The sequence below is a fragment of the Hydra viridissima genome, unplaced genomic scaffold (genome assembly GCF_058129835.1).
Source record: "Hydra viridissima isolate aposymbiotic clone 2 unplaced genomic scaffold, HvirCarnegie_v1 scaffold_5, whole genome shotgun sequence".
NCBI lineage: Eukaryota > Metazoa > Cnidaria > Hydrozoa > Anthoathecata > Hydridae > Hydra > Hydra viridissima.
In genome coordinates this window covers 12945872-12962689 of record NW_028324304.1, presented here as the reverse complement: position 1 = coordinate 12962689, position 16818 = coordinate 12945872, and the positions used below count along the sequence as shown (strand labels likewise).

At 25.4% G+C, this 16818-nt stretch overlaps 2 protein-coding genes across 11 annotated transcripts in view; one reads left to right on the top strand and one right to left on the bottom strand.

Annotated features, from left to right (window-relative positions):
- Nucleotides 1-20: 20 nt before the first annotated feature.
- Nucleotides 21-14303, bottom strand: LOC145189197 (uncharacterized). 6 transcript variants are annotated; one of them, XM_090087093.1, is made up of 3 exons: nucleotides 14287-14303; nucleotides 5150-5249; nucleotides 21-515 (listed from the first exon to the last, which is right to left on the bottom strand). In XM_090087093.1, exon 3 carries the CDS (start codon nucleotides 482-484, stop codon nucleotides 167-169), a length of 318 nt encoding a protein of 105 aa, XP_089943219.1. In that variant the 5' UTR covers nucleotides 485-515; nucleotides 5150-5249; nucleotides 14287-14303; the 3' UTR covers nucleotides 21-166. The 6 variants fall into 6 exon arrangements, with proteins under 6 accessions (XP_089943219.1, XP_089943220.1, XP_089943218.1 ...); XM_090087094.1 differs by lacking the exon at nucleotides 14287-14303 and adding an exon at nucleotides 8493-8509; XM_090087092.1 differs by lacking the exon at nucleotides 14287-14303 and adding an exon at nucleotides 6451-6530.
- LOC145189184 (membrane-bound glycerophospholipid O-acyltransferase 2-like) overlaps nucleotides 5705-16818 on the top strand; it is a 24437-nt gene continuing 13323 nt past the window's right edge. Inside the window, exons 1-8 of one of the 5 annotated variants that reach the window (XM_090087085.1) lie at nucleotides 5705-5854; nucleotides 9519-9583; nucleotides 10044-10189; nucleotides 11610-11687; nucleotides 11771-11860; nucleotides 13104-13159; nucleotides 15070-15100; nucleotides 15498-15627. In XM_090087085.1, coding sequence (XP_089943211.1) covers nucleotides 9527-9583; nucleotides 10044-10189; nucleotides 11610-11687; nucleotides 11771-11860; nucleotides 13104-13159; nucleotides 15070-15100; nucleotides 15498-15627 — 588 coding nt within the window. In that variant the 5' untranslated portion in view covers nucleotides 5705-5854; nucleotides 9519-9526. Of the gene's footprint in view, nucleotides 5855-8011; nucleotides 8171-8641; nucleotides 9157-9449; nucleotides 9584-10043; nucleotides 10190-11609; nucleotides 11688-11770; nucleotides 11861-13103; nucleotides 13160-13247; nucleotides 13267-15069; nucleotides 15101-15497; nucleotides 15628-16818 lie in introns of those variants that run through there. The other 4 variants (XM_090087087.1, XM_090087086.1, XR_016452413.1 and 1 more) reach the window with 4 other exon arrangements.

Here is a 16818-nt window from a genome sequence, read left to right as displayed (position 1 = left end):
GTCAATTTGGGTGACAGCAATTTAATTTGTCTTTTTTTTTTTTTTTTTTTTTACACTTTACTCTTTTTTAATTCTGGCTAACTCTGATGTGTGCAATACAAAGACCTTGTAGAACAGTTTAGTCGTAATTACACCACAAGAAATCTTTAGGCATTCCATTATTCTTTTATTGGAAAGCCATTGGATTTTCAAGACGTGCTAATATATCAGCATGAACTTTTAAGTCTTGTTGTAGCTTTTCATTCTCTATAGTGTTATGTTGATAAGACTTTAACTCACCAATATCTGTTAAAAGCTTTATAGTGTAAGGATTGATCATATTCAATTTGGGGTTTAACTTGGTGTTGTCTGGCTCCTTTGAATAGGACTGAGAATTTGATGATGACTTTGTGTCTTGTTTTTTTCCTTTCTCACGTGAAGTATTTTTACGTTCATTGTTATTTGAAGGATCTGTTCCACAACAATTGTAAAAACTGCGACCCATTTTGATATTTTTATAATTTCAGCAATTTTTTCTAAAACAAATCTAAAATACTATAGATTGCTTCAGTATATTACATTATAATATATTTTATCTGAGTATATTTATAAAAATCTTGTAATTGTAAACTTGCGTATTTTATTGAATAACTTTTATTTTATATTTCAATCACACATTAAAACAAAAAAAAAAGGAGAGAAACTATATAAGTAGACTATATTGTTAAACAGTTCACTATACTGTTTGGTACTCATTATACTGTTTGGTACTAGGCATTATATGTATTACTGATCAAATTATATTATGATAATTACTAAAAAAATTTATTTGTCAAACTATTTAGCTGTTAAATTATGGGCTGCTATAGCACAAGTACCTTATTTAGCAAACGTTTTTCCTACAACAAAATCAAAACATATAAACAAGAGGTTGATATTTTCCCTTTCTTTGATCAACGTTTAATTCTTCGACAAGTTATACGAACAAAGTAAGGCAATTCAAATATAACCTATGTTCAGTTGTCAGTTGTTTACGAGTTTGGTCTAGAGGTTTTCATTTCGCTATGATTTGTTTTTGGTGAAACTAATATAACCAATATTGCAGTTTCCGACCGATTACTCTAGTATTTAAGCATATATGTTTATATTATCATAATGAATACTTAGAGAATCTAAGTTGGTAATGAAAAGTCAGCAAACCGATTAGAATGACATTTTTTAGTATATCATTCTTCCTTGCTTTTAGTTCGAGGATCTCTTGCATACATAGCTATATAGTATTTTCCCCGTTAACGAATATTTTGCTAATAAATCTTTTCCGGTAAACCCAACCTTCTCCGGTCAACCCAACCTCCTTAGATAATTTTTATTGTTAAAGGAGAGTTGAAATTGCCACTTTTCTTAAGAATAGTTAGGCAAAGTTTGTAGGTATTTAAATCATTTGTTAAAAATATGGCTTACCTTAATCTGGCTGACTTCCAGAGCTAAGAGAGAAATTATTTATTTAAAAACTTTATTCCAATTACTTTATTTTTTGATAAATAGGCCTGGCACGCAACACGTTGAGGGTTGTTTTTAACTAGCGATGATTTACAAGAGAAATTTTTGAACTGCGTTAAGGCTGGCAAATTAACATTTTGTAAATTGTTTTATTTAGAAGTTATTAGACTATCGGAAGCTGTAAAATAAATATGCAAAAAAGTCTTAATCGCATTAGTTAGTTAATGGACTGAGATGTGCTATTGTATGGGGGAGAACGAGGTTGAGCTCGTAATATACCTAAATATAGATGTTTATAACTATCAAATCGCGCGAGCTTTCATTTGACTATACGATGACATCATATTTAACATAACTAAATTATCTAATTATACTAATTATTTTATAAATTATCAATGAAAAATGCGATAAAGTTAAAATTGAAAAAACTTTAAGAATTTATAACTATTTAGATCTGCTATTAACATCTAAAGTTATGTTCTTTATAATTTAGGAATTTTAGTGGGAAAAGTATGCTTATAAAAATAATTATACGCATTACGTATATAGACACGCGTGCACATAACATAAACTATATGATTGTGCAAAAAACCTACCCGCCCTTCTCGCAAACAATTCAAAAACCCTTTTAAGTATATTTAACAGATTTGCGGTGAAACACGGTTATGGTTAGTATGTTTGTTTACATACCTGCGTTAGAAGAAAACTTTCTCTTCAAATGAATAATTCAACGTTTGCTAGAAACGTTTCAACGAATGTCGACACCATTCGACAACAACACTTTTCGAACAACTTTTTTTATCCAACAAAAATTTAAACCTCCAAAAAGGCTTCGAGGACTATTTATATCACCTCCTCTTTACCAAGCATATATTTTATCGAGTTATCTTCAATTACTGAATTTTCTCACTAGTTATCAGACTTCCTTACGCTTTAAGTATAAAGCGTCGATAAATACTTAATCAAGGTTCAATATTTCATTACACACACAAAAACAATTTAATTAAAAGAAAAATGAATAAAACACCTTTTGTAAAATTAAAATACTAGCATTCATATTTCCAAATCCCACCCACGCGTTCATTTGTATGTATTTAAACTAAGGTCAAAAAAAGACGTACTCTTGCGTGGGTGCTTCGCTAACGCTTAACTGAGAAACAGTTGCAGAAAAAAGCTACGTGTCGAACACAGAGTTATTATAGTTAAAAAAAAAAGTTCTAAGTGTAAATTTTGTATAAAACTCGAGTATTATAAGCACTCATTCGTTTATAAAGAAAAGCATTTACATTTGAGTCTTGTGTTGAATTCTGTAGTATGTTTTAAAAAATTTTAAAACGTAACCTAATACAAAGATGAATTATATTGTTTATACTGACATCATTTAATTCAACTTTAAGGTTACGCTTTAAAGCTTTCTTTAAACACACAACAACAGTTATTACTAATACAGCTACTGTAACTGTTATTGTTCTTGGTGGCGGTGGTTGAGGTGGTAGTGGTGGTGTTGCAGTAAACTTTGTTCATATAAAAAGCTGTTATGAAACTATTTTTAAAAATTTGTTTAATACTAAAGATTAGGCCTATGCATATCATATTCATAATTTAACTTTATATGTGGTATGCATCTCTCTAGTCGACAGGGGAGCCCACTTATCCCCTCCCTCCAAAAAAAGCCCTCCCCCTTCAATTAGTTTGCTTTGGACCCCACACTATAAAACACTAATTTATTTCAATAAAATTTAGTATTTTATATTGAATTGGGGGCCCTCAGCACGACACTGGGTATAAACCTTATTTTACTATGAAAAACTTTCATACAGATTAAAGTTTTTTATGTTTTATACAAATTACAGATATGTTAACAAAGTTTTTATCCATGATTTACAGCGATATTGTTTATTTGTTTGTAGCAAATAAAAACAAAAGTAACAAAAACAAGAAAAATTGTTAAAATAATAATATCAATACCAGTAGTAGTAATAATAATGATAATAACAATAATAATATTGATAATAGTAATAATAATAATAATAATAATAATAGTAATAATAATAATAATAATAATAATAATAATAACAACAAAATAATAATAATAATAAAAATAATAAAAATAATAATAATAATAAAAATAATAGTAATAATAATAATAATAATAATAATAATAATAATAACAAAAATAATAATAATAATAATAGTAATAATAATAATAATAAAAATAATAATAATAAAAATAATAATAATAATAATAATAATAATAAAAATAATAATAATAATAATAATAATAATAATAATAATAAAAAGATAATAATAATAATAATCTTGATGGATGTGGACACGAGAAAACTTTTTATGAAAGTTTTTCATTAAATTTGTTTAAAGTTAAAAAAAAGAACTCATATAAAAAGTAGTTTCTTGTTTGGTATTAAAATTGAGAAGATAGTAAAATGATGAGGAAATTTTATTAGCACTTCGTAGAATTAACATAAGCTTTCAGGAAGACTTAAAAAAAAAAAAAAAAAAAAAAAAATTTAGGAAAAGTGTCTAATAAAAATTTTTTTTAAAGCCATTTTTGAAATGTTATTCTAAAATTCTAAGAATCTCATAATTTTACTTTAACAACTTTTACTCAACTATTGTTAACTATTTGCTTTTTTAAATAAAAACCTGATTTTTTAAATAAAAACCTGATTTGCAAGATTTAAAAAAAACTAATACTTCTTAGGTATGTAAAAATGAAAAGGAGAAAATGGTAAGTAATGTTTAGTCGTTCAAATACTGTTTGGTCGTATCTTAGTCATTTCGGTTTTGCTCATATTTAAATTGCATACGTCAATCGGTCCCCTTGATCTTGATAAATTCATAAGATAAGCACATCGTTGATACAGATGTTGGTTTAGACTAAAACTATTTTAGCATACAGTAATTTGCATGACCAGTTCATTTTGATGACAATTTAATTTTTAATTCAAAAAAAGTTTATCTTTACGGAGACAATTTTTTTTGTGACACCACAAAACCATTAAAAAAGCAAAAAAAGCAAAATTTATACCAAACTTATTAAAGAAAATATAAACTTATAAAAGAAGCAAATGCATCATTTTCAAGTTCAAGGAAATGATCCATGTTAACGTTATTCACATTTTTTTTCTTCCGTTTTTTTGTATTTAAGTTGTTTTAAAAAAGGTTATGCACACATTTCGATATAATTTTTACAGGTTTTAATGAGTTGAGCTAGTGGAATGGAATTTGATTGTGAAGAAATCAACAAGCGCACATAGAATTTGTAGCTAGTCTTGGTAATCATGAAGTGTAATGCATACCATTTATAGCAAGTTTAAGACTTAAGTACCACTAATAGTTTAAACAATAAGTTTATTAATTTTTAGGAGTTAAAATGAAATGCTTTTTTGCTAGTTACCAATACAAATCTGTTATATAAATAACCAATAAAACGGAACTGAATAAATAACAAAAATAAATCAGTATTAAAATAAAGAGCATTCATTTAAACTACTAAAAAGTTAGTTAATAAATAAAAACTACCCAAATAATGTTAAATGAATGAGCAATAAAAAACCATTTATATAATTGACCAGTCATTAATAAAAATAAAAAGAAAAAAAAAAGACGGTTTTTTTTAAAAGAAAAAGAACGTATAATATACGCATACTTTAATATTATCTGCTGAACGTTGACGTTGGAAGAATCGTCGGTGATGTGTAGAGCAGAAACGAGACAAATTTTAAATAATGCTGTCTTTCAAACCATTTCTAGATATTTATAATTGTAAATTAGATCAAAATCTATTAGTTGACGAACAATTATATTTTACAATATCTAAAATAGTAAACTAAGATGATATCAACAAAGTTACAGCGAGTGATGATTTTTTCTGAATTTACACCTATGGAAAAATTGACTAGCTCAATTTAATAAAGCGCGTTACTGGTTATGTTGCAATATTCAATGGAGTTTATGTAAAAAATAACCTTTATGAAATGCTCCAATTCAGTTATAATGCATTCGCATTATTCATTTGAAGTCAACATTATCATTCTTACACGTATATGTAAAAAATTTACTATATTTCCAGAGGTAATAGGGATTTAATGTTAAAGAACAGATCACGTTTGCTTCATTGTTGTCGTTATGGAATTTTATCCCACCCACTTACAACGTCAATCGAATATCAAGAAGCTAGACATTATTAAACATTAATATTTTGATAAGATACTGCACTTTATATATCATTAAATAAGACGCTGCACTTAAAATGTAACGAAGAATTGTTTGTTTTCTTTTGAAGATCACTCAAAAATCTGGTGGTGTCAACGTGGCCATTTGGCTTGGTGCTCATTATCTATTGGACCGCTAGGTTTTATTCTGAAATTTTGATTAAAATGATATTTAATTTTTTAGAATAACTAAGTCTACTTACAAATATAGAATAAAAATATTAACATAAACTTAATTTTTCGGTCATTTATTTATTTTATCTAATAATGTTTCCTATTCTGTGTCACTCGGCACCTCAATTAATTCTGTGTCACTCGGCACCTTAATTAATTTGGGATGCTAAAAAAATTTTCCTATGTACTTTTAAGATTAAAAAAACAAAAAGAAAAAAAAGAATGATGATAAATAATTAACAACCAGAAATAGCATCCGCACAGGTCTTCGAAACTTTGAACGCCTATTAGCCTTTGTCAAGCAGAACTGTAAAAGATGGTTTCTTTTTCGTTATAGTTTTAAACATAATTGCACAAAGTGCAAATAACTATGAACGGTATTAAGCATTCGTTTTCAGCCCGAAGTTTTTTAAGTCGGACAAATTTACTTTCCGGATAAGGAGAATTCTAAAACATCATCTGTAAGAACCTATAAGAGATTCTTTGAAATACTTTTTTTTATATTTAACTACCTCAGATTAAAATAAAAAGTAACTGAAAAAAAATTAAAAATTTTTCTTACTTTCCTTAAGTTTAATACCTTTTAACGAGACTTTTATATCGAAAAAGCTGCGAGAAAAGTTGCTACTCTTTCTGTAATAATCGACATAAAAAAGGAACCTGTAACTTTATACATTGCAATAACGTCATCACTAATGACGGCAGTTAACGCAAGTTTAAGACATTTAATCGGAAGCTCATGGATGTTTTAGTTCTAAAGTTTTAGCATCAACAAATAGGTATTATGGAAAATTTATCGGATGTAGAAAAATTTTTAGGTAATGTTTTTCAAAAGTTTATGATGAATCAATAAGCATTGCTATGAAAGCGATATAAACTTTTGGATGGATGATTTTGATTACAAATAAGGTGCATAATAGTGATTAATTGGGAAAATCAACCCGATGATTACCACACTTCATGCTCATTCATAAAACTAATTCATGCTGAAAGTTGTTAATAAAAAAAATTTAACAATCCTGTAAGAGAACTCCAGATGATGATATCTTGTGAGAAATGATAGAATTTAACCATTGTGCGTGCGTGCATGAGTGTGTTTGTTTGTGTGTAAAAATGTAACTTATTAAAAGAATTAATTGAAAATTAGTTTCATTTTTCAAATTAATTTTTAACTGAATTATTTTCATGCTGTAAAAAGACTAAAATAATTACCCTGAACTAAAAGGTGTGATTTTACTATTATTACCAAATAATTACCCTGAACTAAAAGGTATGATTTTACTATTATTATGAACGTTGCTTAACAACTTTAACATTTCCTTTCTATTTCTTAATATTTCCTGTAAACGTAAAAAAATCTATCAAGTACTTCACTCATCAAAACAAATCTGTTCAACAATACATTCAACTAAAATGGACTGATACAATATTATTGCAAGACAACACAAATAGCAGCGAACAATTTACAACTATTAATACAATAGTAATTTATTGAATGCAAAAAAAAGGCACGTATTTTTAGTAAGAAACTTGTAGCAATAAACTTGCAAATGTTTAATTACTGCTGTTTGATGCACCATTCCTAAAGAAACGCGTCGGCGTTTTATTTTTTCCTTATTAAAGCATAATAATGAATAAGATGCAAACTTTTATATTAGTCATTTGAAATAAATCGAATTAAAAACAATTTATATATTTAGATACAAAATGTTATAAGATTCCAAAAAAAAATTATGACAATATATGCAAGACTTTACGTTATTTTATTTCGACCCATTATGGCATTGCGCAGAATTGCTATTCAATTAAATTCGTTAAACTTACTTTTCAAAATAAATTATGTGTGAATATGAACCTGTCCACCCCATTAAACGTTTTCTTTTTTAAACGCATAAAAATAAACTTTCGAAAATTCAATTTATTTTAAGGTTGATATAAAAGTTTATACTTTATTCGTATTATTCGTTATTATTCGTTATTAACGGAAAAACCAAACGCTGATGGTTTTAAGTATCGCAAAATCTACTTCTTTCAACTGCTTGTGCTAATCTCTCAATGCCAATTCATTTTTAATATTTAATTTAGAGAGTTTGAAGTTTAAAGTTGATTTAAAAATGACTATTAAATAAAAAATGCCTATTTTTTAATCGACATTAACTTCAAGTTTTCTAAAGTCTGTATATATGTTGTTTATACACGCGGTCTCAGTTCGCAGCTGTAAGCGAATTAGTATTTTTAATCTGGAAAATTTCCTTAAAAAAAACAACGCTCAAATAAGTTTTGTAAGTGAAGCTTTGAATCTATTTATTTGTATCTTGATAGTTGTAACTTTAAAGTATTCCATTTCTCTTTTGTATTAAGAATTATAACAGTGATAATGTTAAAAATATTAATTGTAAAAATATTAAATGTAATATCACAATTTATATCTAACCCAATATAACATATCAGACTTTAAGAAATGTTGCTCCTATGTAACTCAGTCTATTCAGGTGGATATTATCAAGCTTAACTTTGATGATGGATCTTAGTTTCAAATATTAAATCTTTTTTAAATTTCATTTTCAAATTTTATTGAAAAATAAATTGTTGAGTAGCCCTTACTATTTAGAGTGGCGTTCGTTAGCATAGTATTTAATTCACTTTTCGTCGTTTTTGCAAATTTTACCTTGGATATTCCGTCTGTTGACTACAGGAAAATAAGTTTAGTTTATTTATCTAATTTTACGGAAGCGCATTAGACAGAAAAAAATAATCCGGATGTCTTCCTCAAAAATGCACCGTTCTCACGTTCAGCATTTTCAATATTACTAACATATCATTTACAATAATTCAATTTTTATTCAAACACATAATTTTCTTTTTTTTTTAAAGCTCATTGACGTCAAACATACTTAAAAAATTGTATTCCTCACTTAAAATAATGCCAACATAAATTATGGTGTAGGCATTTATATCTATATCCCTTAATACATAAAAGTTAAGGAGTATTGAGTCTAATTTCCTCTATAGTTGTTGATGTTGGTTTTATTTGCTAAACATTTTGAAAAATAAATGCGTAAAACTAAAAAATTGAAAAAATACAACACGTTTGCTGAAGCAACAACAGCTGTTACAACAATATCTATGGCTTTAGTGATAAAGCGATTATTGCAATATTACTTGCTCATGTAAATGAAAATGTGCTATGCAATCATTTAGTTTCTAAAAGGAAAACAAATTTTCCTCTTTTCAATTACATGATACTTCATAATCACAAGGATTATAGGTTGGCAAAATTACACTAGTATGTGTGTGTAGTATGCGTGTCACTTTAGTATTAAGCATTAATGTTTCAGATTTTATTATGTTTGTAAAAAGTTATGTGTATATGTGCACACACACATGCACACACACACACATACACACACACACACACATACACACACACACACACACACACATACACACACACACACACACATACATACACACACACACACACACACACACACACACACACACACACACACACACACACACACACACACACACAAGCACATATATTTGTAAGCACCATGCAGTACTCTATTTACTAACCTAATTTATCAGGTTTGCAATATTATTTTCTTCTTATTGCTTTTTTTTCAGTAAATAAGATGTTTGCTGATATTTTCAAAGACTTTGGAAACAAAACAGGTTTATCACCAGACCAAGTAAAGAGTTTTTTTCAAATTTCTTTTTTTTGGTGTAGCTTTTAAATTATCTTTAGCAAAAATATATTTCTATTCTGCAAATATATGAAAATAATAAAAGTACAACTAAGGGGTGTGGTTAATATACTTAGAAGAATTCATAATAAAATTCAAATGTAAGCTAAATGGTATTAGAGATGAAGGACATTTAAAATGAGAATATTTTGAAAACTGAAAAATAAAAAAAGCTGAAAAAAAATCATTATGTTTGAAGTTATTTATAGGTAATACAGTGTCACTCTGAAAGTTGTTCAGATATTTTTAATTTTAATGTTTTACATACTACATATATACAGTATATATGGTTAATGTATAATTTAATATACTAGAAGCAATTTTTTTTGAATTCAATAATATAAAAAAAATCTAAATCGAAATGCATTTAATTTTAAGAAATAAAGAATTCTTTTCTCCACAATAGGTAAGAGCAGCAACAGCTCTCCTGATAAGTCTTCCATTGGCTTTTATTTTTCGCACCTTCTTTAATGTGAAAAGAGTTTCTTATGTAACAAGACATTGGTTATCTTTTACATGGGGAGTTGGACTTCTATTTTTTTGTTTTGAAAGGTTAGATCAAACATTGTTATATTGTCCCTATCTAATTTATTCCCCTTCAGTATTAAATGTTTTTACTTTCATTTAGTTTTCACCTATTAAATATTTTTTTTTTTTAAATTAAATAAATTAAAAGTTCATTACTTTCGTGTAACAATGAGCTGAAAGCAAATAATTTGATTAAAAGTAAAATTAAGTATTTGATTTAACATGAGAACTTCATTTTTTGCAAACTATCCTATAACCTGAAATAATCACTGATCACTACTGATAAAATCCTATTATCAATATTATCCTAATGTTAATGTTAAGCTATAAAATTATTATATTATGTTATTACTATATTAGTGTATTAAAATTAAAAGGTTTCAGTTCTGATTACTGAATTATACCTACAGTTTAAATATTTTAAATGTACATCTTTAGTTAAAAAGCATTTTGATGTGATATTAAATGTTAAGAAATCAAAATTTAGTTTAATATAAATATATTTTTATTAATATTTTATTTGGGAAGAGATTGATAGGCAAAAAATCTAATGAATATTTATGAACTAAACTGTAACAATAGGGAATATTCTACCAAGTGCAATTTCTTTATACTACTGTATAATATATGAGGTATTTTGTCAGGTTTGAAAAAGTTTTTATTCCTGTTCTAATTTTGGTTTTCTATTAGATATAACTATTTTTTATCTAAATTAATATTTTTTGTATTAAATTTTAGATACTAGATAATGGACTATAAAACTTTGATAAATTTCAATGTGTTAATCTTAGTTTTGGTAGGCAGTGTACATAAAACTCAGTACTATTTTCAAAATTTTGTTCTTAAAATGTAATCATCACTCTTAATATTTTAAGAGTTCTAAAAGCTTAAAAATAAAAGGTTTATTAGGAATATATGTTATATCAAAATACAAATAAAGTCTTTGTCTAAAACTAAGCTCAACCCGTAATCTAAAAAACCTCAATTGGAACTAAACTGAATCAGAATTAAAGAGGAGTAAAAACTAAACTGAATTTATGCTTGCAACATACTGGATATGCTCTGGGTTGTCCCAAAAGTTATAAGTAATAATACTTTTTGACCTAATGTTAGAGACCTAATTTTTGCTTGTTTGATGATTAAAGCTTTACTTTAATAACCAAATTCATAACAAAAAAAAGTGTTTAACTGCTTTTTATTTGAAATTAATGTTCAAAGTATGCATTAAAACTTCACATTTAAATGTCCTAAAATACCACAACTCTTGATGATAAGATAATATCTTGATATTGGATATCTTAATACTGAATATCAAATATAAAATCTTAATACTAAATTTTTGATTAAAGTTTGAACGTTATTTTGAGTTCTGGTATGGTTCTTTTTATGGTATTATAATTGAAGTCTATTTTTTTATTTCGTTCATTTTTTTGTATTTTTATAGGCAAACTTTTCATATGTTGCTTTCTTCATTGATTGTTTACATTGTTATACAAATATCAAAGGAATCAGTGGTGCACTGGTATGTTTACATTTACCATTTGATATTCATTTTACAATCTTTCAATTCTCAATAAATGAAACTCTTCAATAAACTTTAAATAGGTTCACCTTGTTAAGTTCCATGGCGTATCTCTCAGCCATTCACATAAATCGAATGTATTATGAAACTGGCTATGTTATTGAAATATCTGGGTATGTTAAGTCTTTTCATTTTCTAAGTGAAACTAATTTCTTTCTGATACAAGTATTATTTTCTTTTTTATCTTTATTTTCTCCAAATGCAGACATAAAAACAAACTTCTTGTTTTGAGACTAGGCAAACGTTTCTTTTTTTTGGGGTCTCCTACCATTGGAAAATTTTTGTATATATATATATACACACACAAAATAGATAAATATGTAGATATAAAGATACAGATGTATATGTATATGCATATGCATATGTATATGTGTATGTGTATGTGTATGCATATGTGTATGTCTATGTCTATGTATATGTATGTATATGTATGTATGTATGTATGTATGTATGTATGTATGTATGTATGCATGTATGTATGTATGTATGTATGTATGTATGTATGTATGTATGTATGTATGTATGTATGTATGTATGTATGTATGTATGTATGTATGTATGTAAGTATGTATTTATATATGTATTTACATTTATGTATGTATATTTACGTATGTATGATGTGTGTATGTATGTATGTATGTATGTATGTATGTATGTATGTATGTATGTATGTATGTATGTATGTATGTATGTATGTATGTATGTATGTATGTATGTATGTATGTATGTATGTATGTATGTAAGTATGTATTTATGCATGTATTTATATTCATGTATGTATAATGTAATGTAATATGGTGTAATATAATTCATTATAATATAATATATATAAACACATATAATGTATATACAAATATATATAGCATTTTGCTAAAAAACAGAATGCAGAGTGCATTAATTCTTTATAAAAACTAAGCATAATTTATATGTTTTTTTAAATACCACACAAACTGCTAAACAGGCAAAATAAAGAACAAAAAATAAAAAAAAAAATATGTTAATTAAAAAACTTAACTGTAAAAAAAATACTTTTTAGGTTTTTTGGATTAGTAGTTAATTAGATTGTAAATTTTTAATCCTAGAGTTTATGTAATTTAGAGTAGAATAGTACCATCTTCTTTTAACTCTCTCAGTTCTATATTGGTTTAATTTAAGTTTATTATCTAAGTAAAACATCAAAAATTTCCATTTTAAACAGTGACGTAAATATTCCATTTTAATCATTGTGATAATTAGTCCATTTTAATCACTGTGACATAAATATTCTGTTTTATTCATAGTGATATAAGTATTATTTTATACTTTTTAGTTATTAAAAACTTTGTCATTAACTATGAAATAAAATTTATTTTTCAGACCTTTAATGCTGTTTGCTATAAAATGCAGTTACATCGGCTGCAGTATTTATGATGGCAAGTTATTATAATTTTTTTGTTTAGTTTTTACTTATGATGGCAAGTTGTTATAATTTTTTGTTTAGCTTTTATTTATGGAATCTGAAGAAAATAGAGTGTAAAAGGTATCAGCAAACATGATGGAGATGATTTTTATTGTCTTGACAATTTCAATTATCTCAATCATGGCTATTGTTTTAGTCTATTGTTAATTTCTTAAATATTGATGTTAAAGCTATATATGTATATATATATATATATATATATATATATATATATATATATATATATATATATATATATATATATATATATAATATATAATATATATATATAATATATATATATATATATATATATGTATATATATATATATATATATATATATATATATATTCATAACTTAATAACATAGTAATACTATACTTTATTTATCCTTCTTTTGGTAATAAATAAGGTTAATTGCTACAAATATTATCTTTTAAGATCTTATGTTAATGCAAATTCTACTCTGACCCAATAAGTGTATTCTATGCAATAGAGTTATGCTGGATTAATTTATAAATTCCACTTTAAGAGCTCAAGAGCATTAGTAATTTTTTAGGGCACCTTATTGAAAAAATGTAGAAATACCAGTTTTTAAAATATGAAAATTTTTATTGAAAAAATAAAAAAAAAGGTTTTTAATTTTAAAAATGGATTTTTTCAAAAGTGAAATCTTAATTACAATTTGTTTGAGATCTTGGTTACTCTGTATCTAGGGTAACCTTTTTTCACTAATAGACAAAGGATAAACAGTTTTAAGCTATCCCTAAAAAAAATTTTTAGTTTTTTTGAACTCTCTGCCATTTTATTACATAGAACACATTTAGGGATTTTGAACAAAATTTACAATTTATGAATTTCTTTAATGTATATATATATATATATATATATATATATATATATATATATATATATATATATATATATATATATATATATATATATATATATATATATATATATATATATATATATATATATATATATATGTAAGAAATAATGAAGAAAAATCTTACAAAAGGAAAAATTGCAATCAATAAACTTCTGATACAAATTTACTTATTTTTTGGTTACAGGAACTTCAACAATATGATTTATACCTTTTAAAAGCAGTGTTAAATAGTTAACTCCAACAAGCTGTTTCATTTTAAAATTAACTACTACAAAATTAACAGTTTTTAGAAATAACAGAAACTCTGCAAGAGAGTGTTAATACTTGATAAGTTCACAATGATAAATGATTTAATGTGCAGTTGTTGTTGCAGTGTGAGTTTTATAGTGCAATTGTAGATCAGTGAAGAAGGGAAGTTAATAATAGCTTTTATCAGTATTGGCTTTAAACAATGCAAATCTCAATTCAAACTTCTTGCTTTGATTGCTTGGTTTCCTTTGTTATTTAAAAACTTTTGTGGAAAATGTTTAAAGAAAACTTATCTTTCAACAACTTTAAATAGAGAATAAAATTAATCTTAATAAATAACAATACTTATTCAGAAAAATAATTACTCAATTGCTCTCCATATCTATAATTACATAATAAAAAAATCTCAAAGGTTGGGTTGCATTACTAAAACATTCTATTACCCTGTTATTTCAGCCATTTTCATTTAGTTTAAAATGTCAGTTAAAAAAAAGTTTTATCAATTTCATTATAACTGAAGTATAAAACTGTTTTCTATTTTTGAAATAATTCTTTCAACCAACTAATAATTTTGTAGAATATTTTGTTGTTATTAATAATAAACATTTATTTTATCTTGAATTTGCTGAAATATTTGCCATCATGCAGCAAACATTTATTGTGTAAATTTTATTTCATAGCCTTTTGTTTTTCATTAAAATATTTGATTTTTACCAATTTTTCATTTTTCAATTTTATGCAGGTCATTTGAAAAACAAGCAATGTAAAGAGCAGTAAGTTCTAATTTCACTGACCTCAGTTTTTAAATATAATTTCACTGACCTCAGTTTTTAAATATAATTTCACTGAACTCAATTTTTAAATATAATTTGATTGAACTCTTAAATATAATTGAACTTTTTAAATGAAATTTCACTGACTTAAACATTTAAATATAGTTTTAAAACCTGTACATTTATGTCTACCTTCATGCCTTCTGATGTATCTTAAGTATCTTAAATATCTTTAAAGTTTTATTTGATTTTATAAATTGTTACACTTCACTTGTCATTTTTCTGGTCTTTTTTTTTTTTGTTTTGATGATTACAGTTTGCTCAATAAAGTAAAAAAAAATAGGTTGTTTGGTATTGAAAATTTTGATTTGTTTTATCATTTAGGATCTTTTTTTAGGGTGATGAGACCTACTCTTTTAGAGTTTTTAAGTTACATTTTTAACTTCTCATCTGTACTGGTTGGCCCCCCTTCTGAATATCAAGATTATTGTGATTTTATAGAAGGAAAAGAGTTCATTAAACACAAGGTAAATTTGCTTTATTTTCATTTCGAATGAATGTATTTGGACAGGTGAATTTAAGAACAGTGGCACTTATCACCTGTTTCCCCAAACGAGCAGGTGATGTTGTATGTACCACTGTTCATAAAGCCAACATTCATTTTACCATCATTTATTATCATTTATTATCATTCATTTTTATTTGTGTTAAAATTTTTATAATAAAGTATTAAAAAATTTTTTTGATTTAAAATATAAATAATTTAAATTTCACATAATGATTTTTGACCCAATAAAAAAAAAATTTTTTTTTTTCAAATTTTGCAATCAGTGTTAGAAAATATTACAGTATCTCCTATCTTGATTTGTCATTTTACTTGAAAATTGGTGCCTAACTATTTTCAAAGAATTTGATATGGTCTCTGGGTATCTAAGTTTCAAAAACTGCTCCTAAAAATGTAATGGTAAGATTTTATTTTTTGAAAATATAATGGTAAGATTTTATTTTTTAGCAAATGTCCCTTAAATGATACATTAAACTAAAATTTTAGTGAATTAGAAAATTTGGTTCTGTTTAATATTTTTCTGATGCAGTTTTAGAAAAAAAAAAAAAAATTAAATAATTCTCAGAACTAATTCTTAAATATATTTTTTATATTTCATTAGTTATAAATAGTTGAATATAACTCAATACATTTGTTTAAATTTTGTTTTACTTATGGATAATTAAAGTATAGATAATTCTATATCATTAAGTATTTACTGCTAAACCTTATAAATTACAACAAAGTTATTTACCATTGACATAAATCTAAAAAAAAAAAAAAAATTCACATAGCTAACAAAAAGTTACTGCTTTTGGATATAGCTGTTTTTATCTCTCTGTGTATCTTACATTGTCTTTTTATATTATGTTATTTCAGGAGATTTTTTACTTAGCATATTTAACTAATTTGGCTACATTTTTGATTGACCAGTCAAAGGAGCTTGTGTTACTATTTGCAATTTAGCTTTTTTTTTTGTTTGAATTGCTCAGGATTTTAATAAACTATTATAAATTTTTAACTTGGCTCATTTTAATTTAGCATAATAAATGAACTCTGATCTCTAAATAATATAATATTCTAATATTAATAGAAGCAATTCTTTACATTTAAGGCTTCTGAAGTCAATAAAATTGTATTCCTCTTTATTTATGTTAATGACTTAAATTTATTA

Coding starts and splice junctions, on each gene's coding strand:
- LOC145189197 (XM_090087093.1), bottom strand. CDS start 484: ATGGGTCGCAGTTTTTACAATTGTTGTGGAACAGATCCTTCAAATAAC.